This window comes from Labeo rohita, chromosome 8 (assembly GCF_022985175.1).
Source record: "Labeo rohita strain BAU-BD-2019 chromosome 8, IGBB_LRoh.1.0, whole genome shotgun sequence".
Classification (NCBI taxonomy): domain Eukaryota; kingdom Metazoa; phylum Chordata; class Actinopteri; order Cypriniformes; family Cyprinidae; genus Labeo; species Labeo rohita.
This window is the reverse complement of record NC_066876.1, coordinates 21,056,151-21,083,741: the sequence shown is the minus strand read 5'-3', so window position 1 is coordinate 21,083,741 and position 27,591 is coordinate 21,056,151. Positions and strand designations below refer to the sequence as shown.

General features: G+C 37.6%; 1 protein-coding gene across 2 annotated transcripts in view; it reads right to left on the bottom strand.

Moving 5' to 3' along the window:
• Nucleotides 1–682: 682 nt before the first annotated feature.
• The window catches only part of si:dkey-70p6.1 (uncharacterized protein LOC570575 homolog), a 37,302-nt gene continuing 10,393 nt past the window's right edge, over nt 683–27,591 (bottom strand). Inside the window, exons 2-7 of one of the 2 annotated variants that reach the window (XM_051117879.1) lie at nt 20,656–20,879; nt 12,993–13,050; nt 11,701–11,788; nt 10,857–11,434; nt 4,200–4,334; nt 683–3,906 (exon numbers count right to left, since the gene is read on the bottom strand). In XM_051117879.1, coding sequence (XP_050973836.1) covers nt 3,352–3,906; nt 4,200–4,334; nt 10,857–11,434; nt 11,701–11,788; nt 12,993–13,050; nt 20,656–20,789 — 1,548 coding nt within the window. In that variant the 5' untranslated portion in view covers nt 20,790–20,879 and the 3' untranslated portion in view covers nt 683–3,351. The remainder of the gene's footprint in view (nt 3,907–4,199; nt 4,335–10,856; nt 11,435–11,700; nt 11,789–12,992; nt 13,051–20,655; nt 20,880–27,591) is intronic. The other variant, XM_051117880.1, reaches the window with a different exon arrangement.

The following is a 27,591-nucleotide window of genomic DNA, read 5'->3' as shown; positions in this document are numbered from 1 at the left end:
GCTCCTTTTTAAAAAAAAAAAAATAATAATTTTCACACAGTTCACATAATATGAATTCATATGTAATTGCCACCTTTTGTTAGAAAATTAAAATTAAAAATTGTTAGATTTTTCTTTGAGATCAGATTGTCTGAGCACTTAGTGGTATTGTCTCTTAACAGAGACTTATTGTACTCCTTTTTACAATATGTAATATAAGTCTTAGTTGTTCCCAGAAGTTTCAGCTGAAAATACCCCACAGATAATTTATAATATAATTCTGAAAATGCCTATTTTGAGTGGAAGCAGAATCACGCTGTTTTCGTGCCTGTCTCTTTAAATGCAAATGAGCTGCTGCTCCCCACCCCTTTTCTAGAATAGGGCTGTGCCTTTACAGCTCTTGCCTCAAATACTCTGCCAAAAAACGTTTGTTTGCTTTTGATTATCATGTCTATCGCACTGAAATCATGTGTTTTAAATCCATATAAGTTTAAACTTCTGATATAGGGTTTTCTGAGCGTGGCTGTCACACGTCATGTGAGTACTAAACTCAGTTCTCTTTCATGTCATATTGCACTTAAACTGTCAAATACACAAGTTTATGTTAAAAACACACAGGAGTTAGAAAAACAGTTATGTCTGTGAAGATAAACAGCTGGGAAAGAAATTGCATGCTTCTGTTAGATCTGTGTGGCAGCAGCATAATATACAGTAAATAAATCAATAAATCCACTGTTCTCTTGTCTCCTCTGAGGCTGGAGACTTTAAATAGTGTTCTGTGCTCGTCTGTGCTTTCGCCATGCCGTTAGAACTGGTTAAATTAAGGGGTGGTAATATTATAATAAGGTCTTCTTTCTATATCATGAAGGTAGCGAAATCTGAGTGGCTCGTTTTTTCTCGAGTTTGCAGAAAAAAGCTCACTAAAAACAAACTTACTGAGTTGTTCTTTTTCATGTTTTCTGGGTTGGTAAATGCACCGGGGACCCGATTATAGCACTTAAACATGGAAAAAGTCAGATTTTCATGGATACGTCACCTTTAAGAGAATTAATAGATGGCTTATTGCGAGAAAACACTATGTGAATGCTATATGCTTTGTGTTTTTTTTGAAGTGCTACTTTATTTAAAAAAGTATAAACTTGACCCGACATTTTATGAATAGTCATTTTGATATAAAAACATTACAATCTTTTGCACATTAGTACTTAATTACACAGCTTTAATACACACCACCCTGTTGTTTGATAAGCAAACGCACAACATTAGCTGCCACACTAAACTCAACTGGTCTTTGAGATACACATTATAGCTAAAATGATGTGGAAAACAAAAGAATCCCAAAGCACATAATCAAAACTCACAGAGATACTGCTGAGATAATTTTTCACCAGAGAAAAATCATTCCAAAAGGACAACCAGAAAGAAACAAATACTTTCAGGAACACCAAGAGCAAATTCCCTCCCCCCCCCTTTTTATGCATTTTCTTCTGTAATTCTTCTTGTAACATATTTACAACATTGCACCAACATTTGATAGCAACGAGGGCTTAGACAAGCGCTTTGATTATATTTGGTTGACCTGAGCCCCTTTTGTGTGTGCTCCAGCCATTTGGGATAATTTAATCCAGATCACATTAGCATCAGATTCAAAGACACCAATAGACAGCGGCTATAGTCCACATATCATAGAGAGTTTGACATTGTCCACTGGTGAAACTTGTCACTATCTGGCCATAAAACCCCAAACCCCAAACCCCCCTCCCACAGACTTACAGGGCGACATACACTAATTTTAAATCACTTCTTTTTTTTTTTTTTTCGCTGTACCTTTTTTTAATCTCCCATTATTTTCATATAACATACAGGAGATTTTTTGCAACAATCTAATGTATGTGATTCCATTCAATCTGATCTGGACATACATGGACATCCTGACTGCTGCTGAAATGATGGGGGAAAGGGATTGTCTATGATACATTTCTTCTGACCAATTGTGTTATTTTCCTAACTGTTCAGTTTCTTATTTAGAGAGTCCTCCTCGAGTCCTCATTGGTCTCCCCAGTCTTGAAGCGATTCACTTTGTGCTCTTTCTCAGATGAAGAAAAAGGCATATAAATCAAACAATCCACCGACAACAGCAAGAAATAAACCATTCTCTGATACCACAGGACAGTGCTAGTTTCACTTTTCTTTCTTTTCTTTTTTATCCCTTCACAAGGGTATTTTTTTTCTTGAAAGCATGCATCTTTTTAATCAGGCAAAGTGCATAAACAGTATTGACAAAGAAAAAACACTTACTTTACCGCATTGAAGTGCTGTGGTGACTTATGTGACAGTTTGATTTGATGTATGACCAAAACAAGATAACATGAAAAGACATTGGGGGTCTCTTGTGAAATATGTGGTAACATTTTGTGTGCAACTACTTATTTTGTTCACTGTCCCTGAGCTTTTGCTAATTCTCTCCTTGCTTTATTGACAATTTACCATTTATTACTTTTAACAGATTTTAAATTTCATAAGAGAGCTGTCTCAGACAGACGACATGCTAAGCATGAGATATTTGTGCTTAAGAAAATACTTTCTTGGCGTACAGGATCTGTTTGACCAATCGAATTAGAATCTGTATTTTAGCTCTAAAATTAGGATGAATTTTTTACATAAATAGAGGCTTTGACATTACAAAAATAGGGCCATGCGTTTCCTAAAGCTTTTAGGTAATAGATAGCTTTCAGCCATTTTAAAATAGGATCAACTCTTCTATGAACAAATTAAATAAAGGCTTTTTGTCAATATATGATATTTAGCTTGGCATTAGCTTTTGATTGGCTTTCTAATAATGTTCACTTTCTGTATATTCTTTGCTAAGGGCGTCAACCAAATTATTTTTTTCTTCTTCTCAGAGGAACACAATTAAACTGTGCTTTTTAACAAATTACTTCTGTAATAGACTTGTGCTCTATTTGTTCTACTTTGGGATTTTCTAGGCATCAAATACAAGTTTGACCCGCAATTCCGATGGTCACTTTGTCCTTAACTACAGCATGTAATGACAAAAAACAAGAATTTCCTCTATAGGAATGCTACTGTCAGGTGTGATATGTAGTGTCTGTAGTGATATGTCGTGGCTGGTGACTACTTTTCTTCTTCGTGATGGAGGCGTGTGACTAGTCGAAATCATTTTGCTTGGATTTTCACGTAAGCATTCTATCATTTTGTGCTGCGAGAATACTGACCTTTAACTAGACTTACAAAACTCAATTAATGCTCAACTAATACTTGGAACCCATGTAAAATATATAGCATTGGCACAATGCGCGTGGCCCCAGATTCAAGCCCCAGAGAGGAAAGTTCCCTTCCCTAGAGCACCTCCTACAGGCCAGTGACATACATCTCCATGCCATCATTAAAAGTAAAGATGGTGGTTGTGCTGGAGGTGGCCGAGCCCTGCTTTAGGTCAGGGATGCTCTCGTACAGGCTCTCCCCAGGAATCAGCATTGTTTTGGCTGGGAGATGCTGCAGTTTGGGGGTCTGCTGAGGGGGTGGAGGGGGCGGCGGTGGCTGTTGCAATGGCTGCTGGGGCCGCTTCCGCTTGGGCCGCAAGGTGGCACTTGCATTGGGCGGAGGCCTGTCGCGCCTCCAGCCTCCCCCACCCTCCATGGTCTCGTAAGCCAGGTCTGTTTCCTCAGTGCTGATGGCTTCGTAGCAGTGGTCCTCCATGCAGCCAGGTGGCGGTCTCGTGCCTTTGCCCTCCTGCGGGGCCCACGTTTGGGGTTTGACTACCACACTGAAACCCCCGTCACGCTCACCGCGGTCACCTCGAGCCAAGGTCCTATAGCCGCTGATGTCCCTCGTGGCCGTGGGCGAGCCAGGCACGCCTCGCTTCTTTTTGCCCGGTTTGCAGACTTTCGAATACATCTCTGTGATCTACATGATTATAGAGAGACAAAACATCTGAAACGTATTCATGAGTGGGAATTCAGTGTATATATCTTTTACTCCAAAAGTTTGTTTTTCCAGTTCCTGCTGTCTGATATGCAACAAAAACAATCCGGCCATTACAGCTGCTTCTGGTTAACTCCGAAATGGAGTTTAGGGGCAAGGAAGCACTCTGAGATCATTGTTTCAAGAATGTTTAATACCTAGAAGATATTTTGACTGAACAGAATGAGAAATGGAGGACGTGTCTTAGGACTGTGGAAAACTAAATGCACACTCACCCCTGCTGCAGATGCTGCCATATTCTCTCCCGCATGAGAGCTCAGAATACCCATCTGCTTGTGCTGGAAGATTATGTCATCATCTTCCGGAGGTTTCCATATGTACTGCTCTCCATTTCCCATAAACACTGCCTCCTGATGTATTAAAAACAATTGACTATAATAAATATTATATTACAGTTTAAGGGTCCATCTTAAACAATATACACTGTAGAGTAGAGCTGAGTAGAACAGCATCATGAAACGGCATCAACAATGCCCTCCAAGGCAGTTCAGAGGTTTAGTTAACTCAAAATTGAAAATTCTGTTATTAATTACTCACCCTCATATTGTTCTGAACTTGTAAGACCTTCGTTCATCTTTGGAACACAAATTAAGATATTGAAATTCAAGAGTTTTCTGACCCTGCCTACACTGCAATGCAGCTGACATGTTTAAGGCCCAGGAAGGTAGTAAGTATTAACAATTTCTTCTCTTCTGTGTTAGTTGGCGTGCGTTCATGACAGTGCCAGCGACTCTCAGATTTCATCAAAAATATCTTAATTTGTATTTCGAAGTTGATCAAAGGTCTTACGAATTTGGAACGACATGAGGGTGAGTAATTCATGACAGAATTTTCATTTCTGGATGAATGATCCCTTTAAAGCAGCAGTAGTAGGGAACCCTGGGTATGTAAGACTTAAGATTTGTACGGCTTAATATAAGACATGGCTTAATAAGACATTGGGGGTCTCGTGTAAGATATGTTTTGTGTGCAACTGTTTAATATTTTTGTCCACTGTCCCTGAGCTTTTGCTAATTCTCTCTGTGATCTTGCTTTATTGACAATTTACCATCTATTACTTTTAACAGATTTTACATTTCATAAGGGTGCTGTCTCAGACAGACGACATGCTAAGCGTGAGATATTTGTGCTTAAGAAAATACTTTATTGGTGTACAGGATCTGTTTGACCAATCGAATTAGAATCTTTATTTTAACTCTAAAATTAGGATGAATTTTTTTACATAAATAGAGGCTTTGACATTACAAAAATCGGGCCATGTGTTTCCTAAAGCTTTTAGGTAGTAGATAGCTTTTAGCCATTTTAAAATAGGACTCTTCTATGAGCAGATTAAATAAAGGCTTTTTGTCAATATATGCTATTTTGCTTGGCAATATCTTTTGATTGCCTTTCTAATAATGTTCACTTTCTATATATTCTTTGCTAACGGCGTCAACCAAATTTTTTCTACTTCTCAGAGGGCCACAGGAACACAATTAAACTGTTTGTCTTAACAAATTACTTTTGTAATAAACTTAATATAACATAAGTCTCTTACTAAAATATGTAGTAGAAAACCTATGAAAGACTTGCGATATTTTAAAAATCCACATTGTTTTATACATATTTTGGACCATGGGGGCACCATTATTTTGATTACGTAGAACGGTTGCACTTGGTGAGCTACTGGCACTGAGCTACGCTATTTTTACCACAACGCAACTCGGAATACATAACTTGCACAATAAAATACAAATACGATGCCACATTGTGCGGCTTTTGGTTGTAATTTTTAGTCAAAGGGCAACGAGAAGTGATGTAAGTCTTCACTACTTTCATGTCTGTGGACAATTGTAATACTTGAAGACCCACGTCTTTGTTCTCTCCACTTTAGCCCTGATGCCTCTGAAGCTTTGAGTAGACCACAGCTACTGAAAGAGCTTACGAATAATCTAAACATGTCAATGCTTGTCATGACGCCGCAGCGACTGAAGGAGTTTCTCATCGCAGATTTCACTGGATATCTGGGTGCATTTAGACTCTTTGTGGGGAAAATTGACAGTACAGCATTTGGTTCAAGCCTACGCTTACACACATCACCACCTGTATGCTCTTTCAGTAGCTGTAGTCATCGTACCAGTATTTTATTTTCCGAGTTGTGTATTCTGAGTTGTTGCGGTAAAAATAGCAACAGGTAACGCCAGTAGCTCACCGAGTACAACCATTCCACATATTTGAAAGAATGGCGCCCCCATACTCCAAAATATGTATATAACAATGTGAATTTTTTAAATAATGTCAATCTTTCATGGGTTTTCTACTGCATATTTCAGTGAGAGATATCATTTACGTTATATTAAGCCATACAAGTCTTAATACCCAGGGTTCCCTTTAAAGGAATGATTTACCCATAAAATGAATTGTCATTATTTGCTCACCCTCATGTTGTTTCAAATCAGTATGACTTTATTTCTTCTGTGTAAGACTAAAGCAGCTTTTAAATTTGAAGCTTCAAGTGGTGCAAATGCAGAATGAAAATACCATAAAATTATCCATACAACCTGTGTCCAATGCAAGTCTTATTGATGTCTTTGTGTGAGAAACAGTTTGAAGTCACTCATAATAGTCACCTCCAGTGAGCAGAGCTCAAAAACTGGTCCAATTTGTGAACAAAGCGGTTAGACTGATTTTGTAAACCAAATCAACTGATTCAGTTGTTTACTTCCATTGTATTGAAAAGAGCCAGGTTATTGTTCAAAAATTTACCTTCGCTGATAGATTAAAGGGTTAGTTCACCCCAAAATTCTGTCACTGATTACTCACTCTCAAGATGGAGTGAAACACAGACAGATGCATTTTCATTCATTCATTAATACCGGAGTCGTACAATGTCTTGCTCCAGACTAAAAAAATGTGTTGAAAGCATATCGAGCCACGGAAGAGACAGCTGTTTCTCAAGTGCTTTCCGTGAGCGCGATCCGAGACGGAGTGAAACAAATCCATTTAATTCATTCACTAATACCACCCCCAGACACAGTTTTGCGTAGGGCCCCCTGACGTCCAGGATCGGCACTGTCTTTACTACCTTTCTGGGCCTTGAATGTGGTAGTACCATTGCTGTCTATGCAGGGTCAGAAAGCCCTTGGATTTCATCAAAATTTTCTTAGTTTGTGTTTCGAGATGAACAGTTTTACGGGATTGGAATGACATGAGGGTGAGTAATTAATGACAGAATTTTCATTTTTGGGTGAGCTATCCCTTTAATAGAACATTAGATAGATAGATAGATAGATAGATAGATAGACATACACTTAACCAGTTGAGGAGTCAGTTAAAAACTCTTCTCCCAGAAAATAAGCCTATGTAGCATAATCAGGCTACCGTCCCCTTCTTAATGCCTGCCCTCATGTCAAACCATCTTCTGCATCTAATGATATTGAGCTTAATGTGTTTCCTGTGCTCAGGCGTAAGGGAACAGGCTGATGCTTGCTGTGCATTTTCTCCTCATTGTCATGCAGGAGAAACGGAAGGTGGGCAATGGGGTGTGTCACAGTGCCATTTTTAAGGCAGGGATTAGCATGTTGTTGTAGCTTCTTTCGTTCACCATAGCAATTCGCTTTGTCTCCCATTAGGACTGGCCCATTTTCTGGGTCTGGCTGTTTGCCTGGGTTTCGGTGATTGAGAGGTTTCACTCCGCGTTTCCGCTGGTTGCATCATCCTCATAGTAAAGTGCCTGTGAGCGCGCAACACCCCGAATGCTGTGGACGGACCGCTAAACGCTCGCAAGTATCATTGATTTAGACAGTGTTCTCACAGAGAAAATAATGAAGTACACTTGCAGTGTACTTAATTGCAGATCCACTTCAGTTGCAAGTCCACACTACTGCTGAGGCACACAGAAATAGGGGAAGCCATTCCCAGCATGCGTCTATTTATAATATGTTTCATTTTAAGACACAATTTAAAGCACAATTGGAAAATTACAGCGGAAGCTTTTAGTAGTCATGAAACGACAAGTAGTTTCCATCAGCAACAAAACTCTCGTACTGCAATTGTGCTTTTTACATTTGTAGCCTCAGCTACCTGTGGTTGCAGTGCTATATGAATTACTAAATTACACAAGTGCTTAATGTATGTGTAGAAGACCACCATTCAGAATGGAACTAAAAATACCCTTTAAATTGCATTTCAATTACTGAATTTTAATTGAGACTGCAAACAGGATTCAGAATTGTATCCAATTTGAATTTGAATCTAAGGAAATCAAAGAAAAAAGTTCATAAAGTTTTATAGGTCTTACAAATGACAATAGATCAATGCCAGCAGGGGCGTTTCCTCGAGGAGTCACAATATGATTGGATATGACTGATTATGTTCAGCTGTGATTGGTTCATGAGATAAATTCGCAAATCAGTCTGAACAAACAATATAATGGTGTTGATGAGAAGACAAAAAGCCCCAGTATACTCAATAAAGAAGTTCCTTTTCATTCTTCGTTTAGGGGTAAAATATTTGAAAAAAAAAAAAAAAAAGCATTTGTAATGCGATCTAGGAAAACCCAACACATGGTGAAATTTTACCTTTTTTAGGTTTTGATACCATATGAAAGTTGGGTTCAAGCCCTTTCCAAAACTGTTTTTATTTAGCTTGAACGAAACCAAAGTTATGGCTATGTTTTGCCTTTTTTTTTTAACGAACAGGACAGTAGAGAGATGACAGGAAAGTACTGGGTGGAGAGAGGGGAGCGGGATCTGCAAAGGACCTCGAGACGGGATTCGAACTCGGGTCGCCGCGAGCACAGTTGTGCGATGTGTTGACGCACTAACCACAAGGCTAAACCACAAGAAAAACGGGTTTAAAGTAAAATGGCTTTTACTTTGCCTTTGTAACAACTCGTTTAGATTATAGTAACTCCCTTTATTATGGTGTTTCTCAGTCCTCTCTCTCTCTCGTCTACAGCTAGTGCAAAACACAGCTGCTAGATTGCTCTCTGGCACCCATAAGTATGAGTCAGTAACTCCTATTTTATTTTCACTGCACTGGCTACCCATCAAATATAGAATTGATTTTAAAATTCTATTATTCGTCTATAAAGCCCTTAATAATCTTGCCCCTCAGTACCTTTGATTACCTATCTGCTCCGTCCATACACCCCTTGTAGAACATTGAGAACCAGCGCTCTTGGTCTACTTGTTGTGCCTAGATCTAGACTTAAAAAACGAGAAGATTGAGCTTTTGCAACTGCTGGTCCGAAACTCTGGAACAGTCTACCGCTCCATATTAGATTAGCCCCCTCTATCTCTGCTCAGTCTGCTAAGTCTGCTCTAAAGACATATCTTTTCTCTCTTGCTTTCAATAATCCTTGATCTCTGTTCCATTGTTGCATTTATTGTTGTTTTTATTTTTGATACTTTTGTTTTGCTAATTTTATGTCTGAGATTTTCTTATTCTACTATGTTCAGCACTTTGGTCAACTCCGGTTGTTTTTAAATGTGCTTTATAAATAAATATTGTATTGTATTGTATTGTACTTTCAATTCACGGGTTTAACGAGAGCTGTCTGTCAAGTTAGGAGCACTATACTGCTTCCTTACACAAACAGACAAACGTCTGTTTTCTGTTGTTTATCATGAGCATAGTCTCCGAACTTTTGATCACCCATTGTATGTTTAGATAGCATGAATAGTGTACCTTGTAGTTTAGAAAAGCGAGTGCAGCGCAACTGTTCGCACACTGTGCATATGACAGATTGTGATCGGACTCGTCCTCTTTAGTAACTTCATCATCCGATCCTTCATCTGGATGTGGAATAGTCCATTTTAACATTGTTAAAGGCACTGACATCACCAAGATTGTGCAGATTGAGACGAGTGAAATGGTTTAAGTGAACAGGTACAGACTGCGCTGTTACACTCCGCCATCTCACAATATTAAAAAAATAAATAAAAAACTTTGTGTGCCATAATTTACAGAGGACTGGCGAAAAATGTGCATTGATGCACCTTTATTAAATATGTTACGTGGTTTATTTTGATAGGTAAACTGTTTTTGTGGTAAGAGAAAGACACGGTCATTTCTGCTTGCTGCAACAAATCGCTATTTTTTTGCACTTAACAAGTGAATTTCGCCAAGATATTTTCAGGGATGATAGACAAGATGTTATAGAATAATAGTTTAATGAAATCCCAATTTTGACAAAAAACTGACATTCGACCTATTTTTAGAATTTCCTGAAAACGTCCCAGCGCAATCACATTTGAGGTCAAAAAGTATATAAATTGTCAATCTTTTTAGAAAATAACCAATTGTTTTGCTTGATAAGGCTCTTCTTCCTTGGCTGGGATCATTTAGAGACCTTTGAAGCTGCATTTAATCTGCATTTTGGAAGCTCAGTCTCGCAGACACCACTGAAGTCCACTATATGAAGAAAAAACCTGTAATGTTTGCCTCAAAAAAACATAATTTCTTTACGACTGAAGAAAGACATGAACATCTTGGATGACAAGGGGGTGATGAAATTATCTGTAATTTTTTTATTCTAGAAGTGAACTTTAACTATTAAAAAGAATAGCTGAACATAAGTTCACAAATGCAGTATATTGTTTAAACTGTTACTGCCTTAAGTTATTATTTTGGAATAAATGCAAAATGCTTAGAAACACTAATTTGATGATATTCATATGTGCCTTTAATAAACAAAATATTATTTATATTGTTAATGTAAAAATATATATTTTTTCTGATATTGTAAGTAAAGTTTAACCAAAAAAATGTGACTGGGATATGAATTTACATTTATTTAAAAAAAAAAAAAAAAAGAACACAACTTTGAGGACTTTACCTCCCCATTTCACACCACAAATAGATAGATAGGTAGATAGATAGAACAGTACCTTAGGGAAAGATGGAAGATTGAAGGCCTCCACGTTTTTCCGAGGAATCTTCTGACTGTGTGGGTGTGTTGGAGCCGGGGCTGGGTGAGTGGGTGGAGCATGTCGAATGTCCCCGCTGCTGTGTCGTTGCTGTTGTCCGAGCCCCTCCTCAGTCTCCGTCCCATTGTCCCTCTTCTGGGCTGCTTTGTCCACTCTCCGGACCTTTCTGATGCAGGCGTACTCCACTGTTTCCTGCGGTTGAGGGGGCGTGTTTACCACTTGGGGCAAGGTCTCTGGCTCCGGAATCCCGCCCTCCAAGCAGTCCCCGTCGGGATCAGGTGGAGCAGGAGTATTAGCAGGCACCGCCGGTGGGGCGGGTGTGTCTGTCTCTCCGGCTCGACCTCCGACGCCATAGCGGGCATCCTCAGAACCACGTGTGGGAGAAGAACGACGGCCCACCTCGGCGTACGTGTGTTCCCCGTCCTCGCCAGAGGGGATCTGAGGCAGCTGGCGGCCTTGAGAACGCAGGTCGGAGTTTGAGCGACGACTAGGAAGTAGAAGCAGATCCATGCTGGCAGGACGGTTCTTCTTAGAAGATTCTGCAGAGAACAGTATGGTATTAACTGAAACTCAGAGCTTCAAATCTTAGAAGCATTGTTTTTCAAAGAGACAATGAAAAGATTTGCTCGAAACTGCAGAGGCAAAGGGCAGCAGACACATGCCAATCACTATAGAGTAAAAGTAATTACATCTACTAATAGCCCCTATGGAAACTCCTGGAACATAGCTGGTACCATGCTCAGACCTTTCCCCCCGAACTGCAGGTATGTGTGAAGAACTAAAGATGTGATTGTACAGTACATACTCTTGCCATTGCAGTTGAGTCTGTTCATCTCATGAAGCTTGGTGTCTGACTTACTGATGGAGGTCAGCTTGGACTGTCGCAGTATACTCTGAAAACAGATACACAGATAAACGGCTTAAAATGTGTATTCAAATAAATATAAAACAGCATAACCAATACAACAGCAAAAAAGTCAATATTAATAGATTTGTGTTTGAAACTATTGCTTGCTTTTCAAGTTACTTTTGCGTACTATGCTGAGTCACCGTTACTACTTCATATCCAATGTAAAATCAAGGCAAAACAGTTGAGGAACACTGTTCTGGCTGAAAATAATACATCTACTAGGGTGTCTTACTGTGTGGGGTATTAAAATAGTGAAATGGCTCAAACCTTTTTGTTTTAAATTCAAAGCTTAGAAGATCCATTCAAAGTTTAGGTCAGATCTATTTCCGCTGAGCCGATTAGGAAGATTAATTAAATTCTAGAGGAGCCTTCAATTTGTTACTTGAAAACTAGTGTGAGGGAAGAATTTAAATCCTGAAACAAAACCATGAACTGCTTGAACTGACATGGAACTGAGCCCAGACCTGGGTTCCTTAGAAAATACAGAGAAAAAAGAGGGAAATGATTTGGAGGAAGAAGAATGGGCTTCATTCACTAGCAACGCATACACTCGTAATTGTGCGTAAACACCTGTGTGTGAATGTTTTCATGCAGAAATCATGTTTTATCAATAAGGTTACTCTGTGAAGATTACTTGAGGTTACCTTCTCGCTCTGCTAATATCAGTGCAAAAATTTGGGTTTGGTAAGATTTTCTTTTTTTTAAAGAAACAAATACTTTTAATCAGCAATGACATGTTAAATTGCTCGAAAGCCACCGTATAGAAATGTATAATGTTACAGAAGAGTTCTATTTCAAAAAAACATTCTACTTAAAGAATCCCATCACCAAAATATTACTTGGCACAACTGTTTTCAACTTTGATAATAATAAATGTTTCCTGAGCACCAGTTTAGAATGTTAAAATGACTTGAAGATCATGTGACACTGTGGGGTAATAGCTGCTGAAATTTTTGATTTAAATAAATCAAATCAAGCAGCCTTGTTGAGCATGAGAGATGTTTTTCAAAATCACCAACTGACCCCAAACTGAACGGAAATAAGCTATATATAGTGTATATATATGCTAATAGATAAGAATATGTTTGACAAATGGCTGTACAAGTTGTGTGCAATTACTAGTGAATGAGACCCAATGAGAAAAAGAAAAACAGGCAGCATGAGAGAAGAAACTTAGAAATGCTCACCATGTCCATGAGCCTGTGCTTCCTCTCCTCTCCAGGGCCATTGTGCGTCTTTCCCTTCCTGCGAGACACAATCAGCGATTGTAAATCACGCTGTTCCAAATCAAACATTTTAGAAGGTTAGATTCAAACTTCAAATGCTCCGTTTATCCACTGATTTATGGAGGCTGAATGCGCTGACTCATTTGAGCCCCTGATTCAATTTACTTTAGTAGCTCCAACTGTTTATCTTGTGCAGAAAGAAAATGCACATTTCAATTCAATTAGGCTACTCGAAGGATTCAAGGCAGTTGTTTTTCATAAACTGTTTGAGTGAAGTCATTTGATCAGAAGTAACTGTGCGAGTGCATTCAAGATGCACTGTCCTCAAAATGAGTCCAGATTGGCATTTGAAACAACAGAAGGCTTTCACTGGGTGATTAACAGGCCTCTGAGTAACTGCGGCACGACGGTGTACAGGCCAAAACTCAGCCACAAAGAAAATCAATCAAACAATCAGCATAATGCAATTCAAACATCGCTAAAATAGCTAAATGGATGTTGAGGATTATTTTCTTCATGAAAAGACAAGTACACAGTGACTCAGGAATCTAAACTTTCCTCGCTCACAGATACACAAGGCCCTGATCCAGACCACTGCCCGGAATGTTCAACCAAATTTGACCGGACATCTGTTTATTTTTGGAAAAAAAAAACGTCAGTTGTTTCCTCTGATTGCTTGCATTGCTTTGATGAGATTACAGGAACAGTGTAGGTATCTGAAATCTGCCGACCAGCAGAGCGAAATGGATACAAAGTAGATTTTGTTAAGTACTAAAGCTATTACTGAGATTCCCATGAATCACTGATATTTGTTTTTTTAAGACAGAATAAAACACATTAGTATATCACACAAGAACATCTAACCTTTTCAAAACCTTTTTGAAATAAATATATAGTATACAAGTACAACTTCTTAAACCTATTAGTAAATATGCTATGTTGAATATATCCCATCTAATTAATGTGATAAATGATGTGGAAGGTCAGTGAGGAGGAGTGCCCATAAAAGCTTGAATTTAGCTATTTGCTTTTTAAAGTGACAGTGTTGGGGAAAGTTAAGTTTAAAAGTAATGCATTACAGTATTGTGTTACTTCACAAATGCAGACTTGGATTTAACCTATCCAAATGCACACGCAGTCGTAGAGAAACTATGTTTTTTGAATTAAACATTTCTGGATATTTCTCCATATAATGGACTGATATGGTGCCCCAATTTTGAACCTCCAAAATGCAGTTTAAATGTGGCTTCAAACGATCCCAAATGCGATTGTAAACGATCCCAGGTGAGGAAGAAAGGTCTTATCTAGCGAAACTATCAGTTATTTTCAGCAAAAAAAATACAATTCAAATCCTTTTTAATTTAAAACGCTCGTCTTGTCTTACTCTGCCTGAACTCTGTGTATTCTGACTCAAAACAGTTAGGGTATGTCGAAAAACTCAGACCGTATTTTCTCCCTCAACTTCAAAAATCTTTTCAAAATCATCCTACATTACTGCAGAAGTACTGACCCAGTCTTTGCAAAGTGAACATGCAAAGAAGATCGAACACCCTCAACAAAAAAGGTAAAACAGCGATATATGATGATTTTGAAGTTGAGGGAGAACATGAGATGGGAGTGAGACAAGATAAGTTTTTGACATTAAAAGTATATAAATTGTATTACATTTATGAAAATAACAGATCGTTTACAACCACATTTGGGATCGTTGGAAGCTGCATTTAAACTGCATTTTGGAAGTTCAAAATCGGGGCACCATATCTGTCCTTTATATGGAGAAAAATCCTGAAATGTTTCCCTAAAAAAACATAATTTCCTAATGGCTGAAGAAAGAAAGTCATGAACATCTTGGATGACAAGGGGTGAGTACATTATCTGTCAATTTTCGTTCTGGAAGTGGACTTCTCCTTTAATGTAAGCCATTTTTTGGTGTCCTGTGCTTCCTGTTTGATGACTGCGCCATCCTCATATATGACTGGACATTTGAGAGGTATGTGATTTTGATCACATGACACCACAGCTTTGTTACCTCAGTTTCCCTGGCATTCATGTAATTATGGGGAGATACGAACACTACACCTTAGGTGTCCCACATTAGGCAGTGTCCCACTTTAGGGCAATTCACCCTACTTGCAAAAGGTAATCTGATTATGTAACTCGCATTACTTGTAATGCGTTGCCCCCAATGCTGGTTACAATAAATTCTGATTTGGTTTCAAACTTCAGAAATGATGCGAAAGCATCATAAAAGTGGCCCATAATACTTGTACACTATATTTCATTGCTTTGTGTACAAATGTGACCCTGGACCACAAAACCAGTCTTAAAGGGGTCATCGGATGCAAGGTTCACTTTTACATGTTGTTTGAACATTAATGTGTATTGGCAGTGTATGTACAAATCTACCCTATAATGATAAACATCCATGCAGTGGTTTTTAATTGATCTGTAAAAATAATAACCCCTTTTTCAAATCAAGCCATTCTCAGATGCCTGTTGGTGTGGCGTCACACCCACAGAGGCCGCTCCCACGATAGTTGATTGACATGAGCGTCTTACCTCAGATCAGCTGTAACAGTCAGACCTCCATTGTTTCGATGCTGGAGCAGGGATGTAAGTTAGACAAGAATATCTCAGATTGAGCGATTAAGGTGTTCTGTTGTTGGATGTAATAATGAACATAGTGGTCGTCATTTACTCCCGACATCTGAGCCGCTGAAGATGCAGTGGATTACATTTGTTTGTGAATGGAATGCACCTCCCGATCTACATATATCCGTCTATGTCATTCGTGATCCAGCTTCGCTTACAGCAGAAGTGAGTATAAAGTTTTTTTTTTATTGAATCTTTGCGATCGCCTTTCCAAATAACATGCTAGTGATGACCGCTTTAAGTAGCAGAGGTATATTTGTAGTAACAGCCAAAAATATATTGTATGGGTAAAAATTATTTTTTTTTAATGCCAAAAATCATTAAGATATTAAGTAAAGATCATGTTCCATGTAGATATTTTGTAAAAAAAAAAAAAAAATAATAATAATAATAATAATTGTAAATATATCAAAACTTGATTAGTAATATGCATTGCTAAGAACTTCATCTGGACAACTTTAAAGGTGATTTTCTCAATATATATATATATATATATATATATATATATATATATATTTTTTTTTTTTTTTTTTTTTTTTTTTTTTTTTTTTTTTGCACCATCAGATTCCAGATTTTCAAATAGTTGTATCTCGGCCAAATATTGTCATATCCTGACAAACTATATATCAGTAGAAAGCTTATTTAGTCAGATGTTGTATAAATCTCAGTTTTAAAAAATGTACCCTTATGACTGGTTTTGTGGTCCAGGGTCACAAATGTATAATCTTCAGTGGTCTGTTAAAGATCCACTAAAGTGCTTTAAAACATGCAGTGTGATTCTATGTGTTGTAATTTCAACTGAAACAGAAAGACAGGGCAGGACATATCAACCAGTCCCACCCCCTTTTTTTAAATAGCCAATAGCGTTTAGTTTATTTCGCACCTTGGCCGGAGCCGTTGAGCTCCTGCTCTTCTATATCGCTATAAAACATAGTATTCTGTGTAGAATTAAAATGGGTCTGAAACGTTTTGAGGTCTGCACTGATTCACGCATATGATCCGGTCCGTGCTATAATGTCTCTGGACTGGAGCACACTGTGTCTGTGCATTGGTGGTTTGTGTGAACAGCGCATAACCAGACTTCATTTGTCCAATCATTTATTCCTGATCCCCTATACAGTGCAGTACATGCCATTCACCATACAGAAAATACTAACTCTTGCTGTGAACAAGTGACTGATCTCAGCCTAAGCTTGAGCATCTATTTATAGTGTAGGGGGCAGAACGCTTCGGATTCTAAAGAGCATTTGATTGGACCGAAAGTTTGATGAGAAGGGACTTTAACCACTGTAAAAGAATCACTAAATAAGTGAATCAATGAGAACTAGATCAGCCTGATTCATCAACTAATCATTCCAACTGGTTTTGTGAACTGTATCAACTTTATATATTTTTTAAATGAACTGTTTCTTTAAGAGCCACACCTTGATGTTCAAATGTATAAACCAGTAGTTTAAGATCACCTTTGACTGTTGTGGTCAGTATTCATATGTAAGCTTTAAATAATATTTTTCCAGCAAACTTGACCTAAGAGGTGATCTTTATCAGTATTAATATCTCATAGAAAACGTTCTCCAACATCATCTCTCTGATTTTCTCATTTACTTTTCCCTGCAATGTCTTTCTGCAATGTCATCTGTATTTCCTTCAGTCCTTGTTCCTGTCTTTCTCCTCCATCTCTCATTCCTCTAATACTTTTTCTTTGTCCTCCCACTACCAGATGCATCATGTGCTTTGACAAAATGAGACATTAGCATTCACACAGCGTGCTCTGTGCTATCATCGGTGGAACAAGGGAGACAGAAATGGAAAAGTAAGAAAAAACAGCCACTTCCTGTTTAAACATCACTGCCATGTCAAAATGACGTCCCCACAATTACACAGTGAGCATGAAAGAGGCGTAGGTGAACTTCAGTGACATTTTTAAATAAGTGCTATTAAAGGCCTTAGTGACAGTGATGGGTGAAGACAGGTGATCTCTGGGTTTCAGCTTGGAACACACACACCGTAGCCGTTGAATATGTGGCTTTATATTACAGAAGAATTTTCTGTGATGTTGATGATATGAAGATTTACAGTACATAGCACACTGTTATAAGTATGAGAATTCTAGTTTGGTGTGAAGATGCTGGTCAAAATCTCTGTACCATTGGTTCGAAACTGCTATACTAAAGTAAAGCATCAGAAGTTAAGATCTACCAGTAATAAAATTTATTAAAAGCAATGGACTAAGAAAAAGATCATGGTTGTAGCACATGGAATGAAAGTACATAAAATATTGCCAGATATTTACGATTAATTTTTAGGCAGTGTAAATAGCGATAGGTTCTATTTACACTGTTAAAATAGCATGATTTTCTGCTATTTATAATACTTGTTACAAATATAGGCAATTATCTGCACCTCACCATTGTGCTTTATTATAAAACAGTATGCAATAATAATGTATTGAGTGTACATTATAGTTTTAATTCAGATTATTAAATGGATGCTGCCTTATTGGGACAATAAGCCCTCCTTACACCTACCCTAACCCTAACCGATACTTTATTTTTTTTAACTTTTTGATTATTTCCTTCATTTTTATTGAAAACAAATGCCTTTCTGATATGAAATGAGATTTGAGAGGGAGAAAAATAAGTTTGTCAAAAGGCGGATTTGAACCGGGGTCGATCACATCGAAAAGACTACAGCATGTGCTTTACCATCTGCACCACTGGAGCTGGTGTATTGTGGTTGTCTTTTGTAGCGTTGACTAGCTCAATCGCACGTTGGTGGGCGGAGTTAGTGTCAAGAGCTTCTGCCAACAAGACAGGCTATTTGCACTTAGTGTAAACAGACAATCCGTAATTTTTTTATTAGTGTAAAATCTGAGTGGTGCTATGCTAAACTCCCAGTGAGCACTATGGAAGGGTCTAGATATGCGGTTTCTTATGAGTGTTTTAGCATTACATTTCTGTGCAGTTTATAGAGAGGTCTGAGAGAATGTTTACTAAAAGAATATCCTTTTTAAAATAAATACTTTTATTTAGCAAAGACACATTCATTTTTCGAATAAACGCTGTTTCTTTTTAAACATCTATTTCTAGAATCCTGAAAAACACAGTTTTTGCAAAAATACTAGGCAGCACAACTGGGTTCAACAATGATAATAAGAAGAAATTAGGGCCCTATGAAATCCGTTTTAGTTTTTCCCAAATTCCGTTTTATTTTTTTCCAAATTCTGTTTTTTCCATTTTCACTTTTCTGGTTTCCGTTTTCATTTTTTTAGACTTTAGTGATTAAAAAATCACTAAAAAAGCTTGTTAACCCTTTAACTGTCACATCTTGAACATAGACATGAAAATGCACTATCCAAAGTTAAATTTTTATAATACGTGAACGAAAACTTTTTGTAATATGATTTTGATGTACAATTTCCATGGTAATGCAATAACTGATTTTAAAATGGTTTTCAAAGGATGAATTTTAAGATTTTAAGTTTTCAGTTGATATAAAATTTCTTAAGAATTCTATTGTGTGATAGGGAAAAAGTCAACGAAGAAAGTCTTTGTGACAAAGGTTATGTAGATTTTTGAGGTGCACTCTTGTCATAAATTAATCTATTACTACATAATAGATAATTACATAATTTGTCACACAAAAGAGTGGTAAAATATCTATTTAGGACTCTTAGACCTTCCCAACGATATATAGTTTGTCATGATTAAATTAGGATTTATTTGAAATATGGTGAAGTAAACAGAGGGGATGGTGACAGTTAAAAGGTTAAGCTAAGTAATTGAAATCATGAAACAGCTATTTATTACAAGTTTACAGCTGTACATTTTCAAGGCCCTATGAAATATGCTTGTTTTTGTCTGAAATTCTGTTTTGTTTTTACCAAATTCTGTTTTCCATTAATTTTCTAGATTTTAACGGTTTCATTAAATTTTAATAATCAAAAGCATCTCTAATTAATTGATATATCATTTATTTCTTTTAGCAATACATTATTGTGTATTTACATATCTTTGGTAAACAATTTCTGTTAAATATTTCTTTAAAATAATGTAGTACTAGTACTATCATTACATTAAGTAATACATTTCTGTCACAGTTTCTTCAAGTTAAACCAAACGTTTATTTTGATGGGTCGCTGTGAAGACCTTTAAGCTTCTGTTTGTATATGAAATGATAATTGTTTTTCTCAAAAGAAACTGTAAAATGCTTATGAAGTGACTCTCAGAGCAGCTCTAGAGATTGTTTATGTGTTCATGTACTCTGAAAGGCTGAAAACAACGCAAACATCACATATGCTTCAGTATGTGTGTAGTAAACAAAACCACATGTCTGTGCCCTTCATTTACACAGAGACGCATAACAGTATTTTTGCAGCTTAATATTCACAAACACTAGTCCATATTACGTTTTTGATTTAAGTGTACTGGCCTACTTTGATTTATTCATCCAAAATTTGGCAAATTCCATGACATTCCACGTTATACAGTAAATTCCATCTTTTTGACTGAATTCCGTGATTTTTACCCCAAATCTATTAACAGTAATGTATGAAAGCCAAATTATCAATATCAGCTGGAGGCTGAATTTACCAGGGTGTTGCTGTGTGTTTGTTCTGAGTGGTTATTAGCGTGTTGCTGTAAAATTTCTTTGGTGTTCTGGATGGTTGCTAAGGCATTCCTAGATGATTGCTCTTGTGATTGGGGTTAATCCTTCAGGATAAGTCTACGGAAGTCTTTTGCCAATTTGGCTTGTTTTTTGTGTACAACAGGAACAATCGTAAGCCTCTCATCAATGAACTGCATGATTTGAGGTATTACGTCTGTAACACAATAGCAGGATGAGTTAGCACTTTACGTTAGGGGTTTGAACAAGCAAGCTCTCCAGAATATGAATCTAAACAAATACACCACCACAGAAACTCCAACCAGAGCTCTAACCACGAGCATATGTGTTTGTATGTACAACTCACCTCTGGCAGCCAACACATAGCACGACGATGAGGATGGTGACAACGAAGGCTGAGGCGGCGGCGATGGCCCCCAGCAGCAGTACTTTGCCGTAGGGATGAGCAGAGAAGTTCACCCCGTCCTGCATGGAGGCCATGTGGAAGTGCAAACACACACACTTTCACGCTCGCCCTCACACACGCACACACATATGCACACACACACTCTCAAACACCGTCCACAAGATCTGAAAGAGAAAAGTGAAGGTGCGAGAATCAGTTCCTATGCTTTGTAAAACGCCTTTTTCACCCATCAGAGGAATAACAAAAATGAATCCTACTTTTTCATTCCTCCCTGCAGCCATTCTCTGGAGTGTGAATGAATGACAGAGAGTGAGTCTCCCCCACACTTTCTCTTGTTCTCTCTCCCGTCTCACTCTTGTACTTTTATTTTGTCTTTCTCCTTCTGCGTGTCTCCTGCAGGTCTCTCTCTCTTCTCTCCCACAGTGTGTCATTTTCTGCCCACTGACTGTCATTCAGCGTTTGTTTGGAATCATTTGTCTCAGACTGGGGGGCATTTTTCACTTTTCATGCAAAGACTCATGAGCATCAGGTACCTCACCTGTCTGTCGCCGCAAACAAAGCGACAGTAAACGCAGTTGCTGAAAGGCTGAGCTTTTACACTTCACTTTAAAGCCCCTTTTTAAACAGCTGCAGTGCTTGAAAAAACACACTATACTTATGATCTTGCCCCTCGCTCTGCCAACTGTTAAACAGCATTGGTTTTAAAAACACTTGATTTTGCTAAAATAAAATTAGATGACTAAAATAGTAGCAGGGTCCTCTCATAATAAGCTCACACAGAAACTGTTGCAGAGCCCGAGGGTCCAAGTGGTCAGCTACTGCTAAATGCGCCATGGTTCCCAGGGGCCAGTGGTCAGCTTGTGCTGTATTCCTCGGGAGCCCAAGTGTTAAACTTCATTTGACAGTGTCAGGATACACAGCTTGAGGCTTTGGAGGCCCCTGGCACTCTGAGAGGAACATGCAGAAACTAATGGCAACAGTGTCTAACCTGCTACAGTGCATTTTAATGTGCCAAGTTTAAATCTGCATAGCATAAATACAATCACACACTGATGTAATGCTCTACAACACACACAAGTATGCATTACAAGTAGTATACAGTTGAGGTCACAGGTTTACCTTGCAGAATCTGCAAAATGTTAATTATTTTACCAAAATAACAGAGATCATACAAAATGCATGTTATTTTTTATTTAGTACTGACCTGAATCAGATATCCCATATAAAAGACGTTTACATTTAGTCCTCAAGAGAAAATAATAGTTGAATTTATAAAAATTACCCCTTAATTTTTAATACTGTGTTGCTACCTAAATAATCAACAGCTGTTTTTTTTTCCTTTTTCTTTTTTTTTAGTTCCTTGTTTGTCCTAAACAGTTAAACTGCTGCTGTTCTTCAGAAAAATCCTTTAGGTCCCACTAATTAATTGTTTTTTCTGCATTTTTGTGTATTTGAACCCTTTCCAACAATGACTGTATGATTTTGACATCCATCTTTTCACACTAAAGATGACCGAGGGACCTTAAGACATTTAGAGCTGGGGGTGAAAACTTTTGAACAGAATGAAAATTGTGTACAGTTTTCTTATTTTGCCTAAATATATATATATTTTTTCATTATGACTGCCCTTCAGAAGCTACAGAAGATACTTGCATGTTTTACAGAAGACAAAACAAGTCAAATTTACCCTGATTTTCAAATTCCCAAAGTTTTCACCCCCACTTCTTAATGTATCGTGTTTTCTTCTGAAGCATCAGTGAGTGTTTGAACCTTCTATAATAGTTAAATATGAGTCCCTCAATTGTCCTCAGTGTGAAAAGATGGATCTCAAAATCCTACAGTCATTGTTGGAAAGGGTTCAAATAGAATTCGTGGGACCTGAAGGATTTTTCTGAAGAACAGCATGCAGTTTAATTGTCCAAGACAAACAAGGGACTGATGTACTCAACTATCACTAATAAAAAAAATAAAATAAAAAAAACAGCTGTTTATCATTCAGGTAACAATAAGCATTAAGAATCAAGTGTATGCAAACTTTTGAACAGGGTCATTTTTATAAATTCATCAATTTTTTTGTCTTGTGGACTATATGTAAACGTCTTTTATGTGAAACATCGTATTCAGTTAAGTACTAAATAAAAAATAACATGTATTGTATATGATCCCTCTCGTTTTGGTAAAATAATTAAAGTTTTGCAGTTTCTGCAAGGTGTATGTAAACGTTTGATCTCAACTGTATATAGAATACACAGTATATCTTCGTCTTCTTTATATCCATATATCTTCACTTTCTGTTTCTGTAAGGGACATCGCAAACGTCTGCGCAGGAGAACAGCTGAACCCATGTGAGACAAATGTATAGTACAGTCTACACACTTGATTGCACTGTTGCGTACACTCCTCCAATTGACCAGTTTTCTCCATTACATCAGAATTCCCCTGAATGAGCCAGTGCTTCTGAATGAAGAGCGAGTACTGAATCGTTCAGTCGCTTTTTGTTTGCAAGCACAATCCAGTCTTTATTTTTTAACGTGAAGACTTGTACTGCTAGTGGCAGTACATGGAATTCTGTGGCTATTTCTGACTTGCACCTTACAGGCAACATGCATGAGCTGAAGTGTGTGGATTTTGTCAGATAAGGAATTAGCCCAGTTTTATTAATTTGGCTCTTGGTTTAGTACTATCAAAGGGAAGTGAGTCATGGTAAGAGCTAAAAATACCTCTGTGCACAAGCAAACAACAGCATGCCGAAACATTAGGACAATGCTAGGAAAAAAATGCTAGGAGTTATAAACTAATATGAAAACCAACAATTAACCACGGTGACAGTACATGACAGCAGTAGGGGTGGGCACTGCAAGAATATGATCCATTTACACAGTAATCAGAGATTTTAGTAAAATAAACTGTCAAGTCACCTTTATTTATACAGCGCTTTATACAATACAGATTGTGTCAAATCAGCTTTACAGTGTGTCAATAATCAATTCTGCTGTAAAGCAGCTTTAAAAACAGGACAACAGTAAACAGTAAATATTTCATTTAAAGGGATAGTTCACCCAAAAATGGAAAATACCTTATGATTTACTCTCCCTTAAGCCATCCTAGATGTACATGACTTTCTTCTTACAGGTGAATGCAATCGGAGTTATATTAAAAAATGTCCTTGATGATGGCTTGAAGGTGAGTAAATCAGAGGGTAATTTTTGTTTTTTGAACTGTCCCTTTAAAGTCAGTTAATTGTTAATGAACTCAGTTCATTGTTAATGAACTCATTGTTAATTCAATGATGTCCTCATGCAGCTGAGTTCAGTGTCTGTGCAACCAAGTCGAAAATATTGTCAAAAATTCAGTAACTAAATATATGGAATATACAGTAGTCAACATTTGAAGTGGATCAAAACCTTTCATTAAATTTATCCTAAAACCAAAAAGAATACCTGTTCTCGTCTTAGGACAACTTTGATGAACTTTTTTTGATCCACTTCAAATGTTGACTACTATATATCATTTTACATACATACACACTGGGGATAACACATTCCCCTTCTCCCCTATGTGAAAGTTGAAGTGGTGTTGTTGATACTAGCACCATACCTCTCAACCTCCCTGTGTTTTTGTGTTAACAAAGCTCTTGCTGTCTCTCACCTTCACTTTCTTAATACTTCCATCTCGACTCCTGCAGTGTATCATGGTTTTAATGATCTGTTTTAAGGGGGTCTCCTCAGTGGGTAAGCAGGGACACAGTATTTAGTGTTTGCAGCCTGGTTTCTGAACAGCTCAAGTCCTTTATAAGGTTCCTTTTTATTTCTCACATACATTTTAACCAACTAAAGGTGTGTTCACATTTACCGTTCGGCGAATTTATTTAGTCTTTTCAAGAGACGTTAGTCAGGGTAGTGACATATTTAATTGTTGACAGGAATGAAAACAAGGCTGTGGGGGATAAAAGTACAGTGTGTTCAGTGGATTGCACTGTTGTTTAACAACAAGCCAATTGTTCAGCTGATGAAACATCTTTCCAAAAGGCTTTCAGCAAAAAACGCCATAAAACTGTATTGAGTTTTTTGAAAACATTACATGATTTAGGGCCTTTACACAATGCATCCCCCTCACAGCCTTGTTTTTGTCTGTTTTCAATTCAATACGGTGTCTCCCCTGATTTTATGTCTGTAAGAATCCACACAATGTGCAATTTATTTGTGAGGACGAAAGATTTACCTGTGCAGATTTCGCAAATTTGCCATGTTGGGCTGTTGACCAGCAGAAATCTGCTTGGTTTGAAAGTAACTTCTGCAAGAGCTGTGCTTCATACATCACTAAATTATTGACAATAAATAATGGATGTTTTTGCCAGCAAAATGCTGCTAAAACTTCACTGATGTGACTGTACTTTACTGGTAAGTTCAAAGAATCAAGATTTGAATTGTTAACATGTTAACATAAGCATTCTGACTAAATGCATTTGTGCAAGGAACATCTATTTGTACTATTTAATCACAGTATAGGAGATGTTTTGCTCAAAATATGTCTAGAGCGCCCATGGCATATTTCACATCTTTTTGGTTTGCTGGCCTTGACACTGATGACTAATAAAAGCCATTGTGATTTTAATTGGAGGAGAATCTAAATTTTGCTCATGAGCTGCTTATTCAGGTTGCAGTGGTATGACAGAATTTGCTAGTGGCAGCCTAATGGCTTATGACTTGAGCTTTCTTGGTTTCTGGTTTCCCAATCACATGTGAGAGTACCTGATGAACTGCAAGGTTACAAAAGTCATCATCTCCATAATACCCTTCAGCCATATGGCACTGTGTCCTAACTAGGTCTGATGCAAGTTTTCACTGACAAGCTATTTGTCTGTCCACATTTAACATGAAACTGCTGTGCGTTATAAGACAATCACAGTCAATCAGAACATAATTGATGTGCGGTAGAGTGCAACAGTCAGGTTCATTTTCTTCACAGGCAAATTAATTTTTAACGATAACTTATAAACCCCTAACAGACCTGTTGTGAGCTCCGAGGTTGTTAATTGATGGCATATGCTTTTGTTGAAGCCATCTGTTTGCATTATTTGGACTTAATTTTTAAATAATTGTTCAGCAGTGAAATTTGTGGTGAAAAATTAAATTACCCATGAATTTGTGCAAAAAAAAAAATCCACCAATTAGACAGTTGCAGCCAGCAAATTGACAATCCCAAGCGGTCTCCCTACACTCTCAGAGTACTTTAATATTTGCGTATATTTGCATATTTTGTAATAAACTTAAAACTAATTGTTTTATAGATATAATAAACTTTAAATTCATAGATTTATATTTCATGTTTTTATTTTAATTATATTAAAATATGGGATTATATATGGGATTGTAGTTCTTTCCCCTCACTAAACCCGTACAGTCTTACACCTTTTTGCCCAATTTTCCAAAACTTTTATGCTTCAAATAAAAGTTTGTAATGTTGTTATTCACTTTGGTCCGTGGCTTATAATGCTTATGAATACTTTTTTTTTTTTTAAATCCTTATAGGAAAAATGAAAAAAATCCTTATAGGAAAAATAAAATTGAAAATTGTGTTGCCACTAAAAAACTCTGTATGAGCAGAAGGAATCTGGACCAATGAGATGTCACAGTGGGTGGGACTTACCCGCTTGATGCCACTGAAAAGGGGTGGGCACTAAAAAACTCTGTATGAGCAGGAGGAATTTGGACCAATGAGATGTCACAGTGGGCGTGGCTTTCCAGCTTGATGCCACTGAAAAGTGGGCAGGCACTAAAGAACTCTGTTATGAGCAGAAAGAATTTAGACCAATGAGATGTCCCAGTGGGTGGAGTTTTCCAGCTTGATGCCACTGAAAAGTGGGCAGGCACTAAGAACTCTGTATGAGCAGGAAGAATTTTGACCAATGAGATGTATCAGTGGGTGTGGCTTTCCAGCTTGATGCCACTGAAAGGTAGGAAGGCACTAAGAACTCTGTATGAGCAGGAAGAATTTTAACCAATGAGATGTCACAGTGGGCGTGGCTTTCCATCTTGATGCCACTGAAAAGTTGGCAGGCACTAAAGAACTCTGTATGAGCAGGAGGAATTTTAACCAGTGAGATGTATCAGTGAGCGTGGCTTTCCAGCTTGATGCCACTGAAAGGTGGGAAGGCACTAAGAACTCTGTTATGAGCAGGAAGAATTTAGACCAATGAGATGTCACAGTGAGCGGGGCTTCCCAGCTTGATGTTGTTAAAAAGTGGACAGGCACTAAAGAACTCTGTTATAAGCAGAAAGATTTTGGACCAGTGAGATCTCACAGTGGGTGTGGCTTCCCAGCTTGATGCAGCAAAATTAAGACACCAGACACCCATCAAAATATCCTGTCACAATATTTTTGTAGCCAGGATAAAAATACATATTTTCACTGAATAGTTTTGTCGTGTTTCTGGAAAAAAAGGGGTGGCGATTGTTCTGTCATGAGCACATCATTAGTCTGAGCCCAGATGGAGCTTGATGTGACTGTGTTTCACCCCACCGAATGGCCGAATCACATGTTAGACCTATTGATTTGCGAAGTCATTCCCTATAATGATGTTTTTCATGCAGAGACCTAGGCAAGCGTGAGCTGGGTAAATAAAATAGACCCAGTCACTGTCAATAGGAGCAGATGCTGTTTAGCCCATGTGAATATGTGACTAAACTAGACTGTGTCACATAAACAAACCCAATCAAAGATATTATAGATGCTGAACTTTCTGACATATCAACATATTCTGCATCTACAGAACATAAGCAGCATTTCAGTGTGATTAATGGCATGCTACATTGAGTCTTTCCATTAATAACGGCCATAAATTATAAAACTGTTATTGTTGTCTTTTCCAGTCTG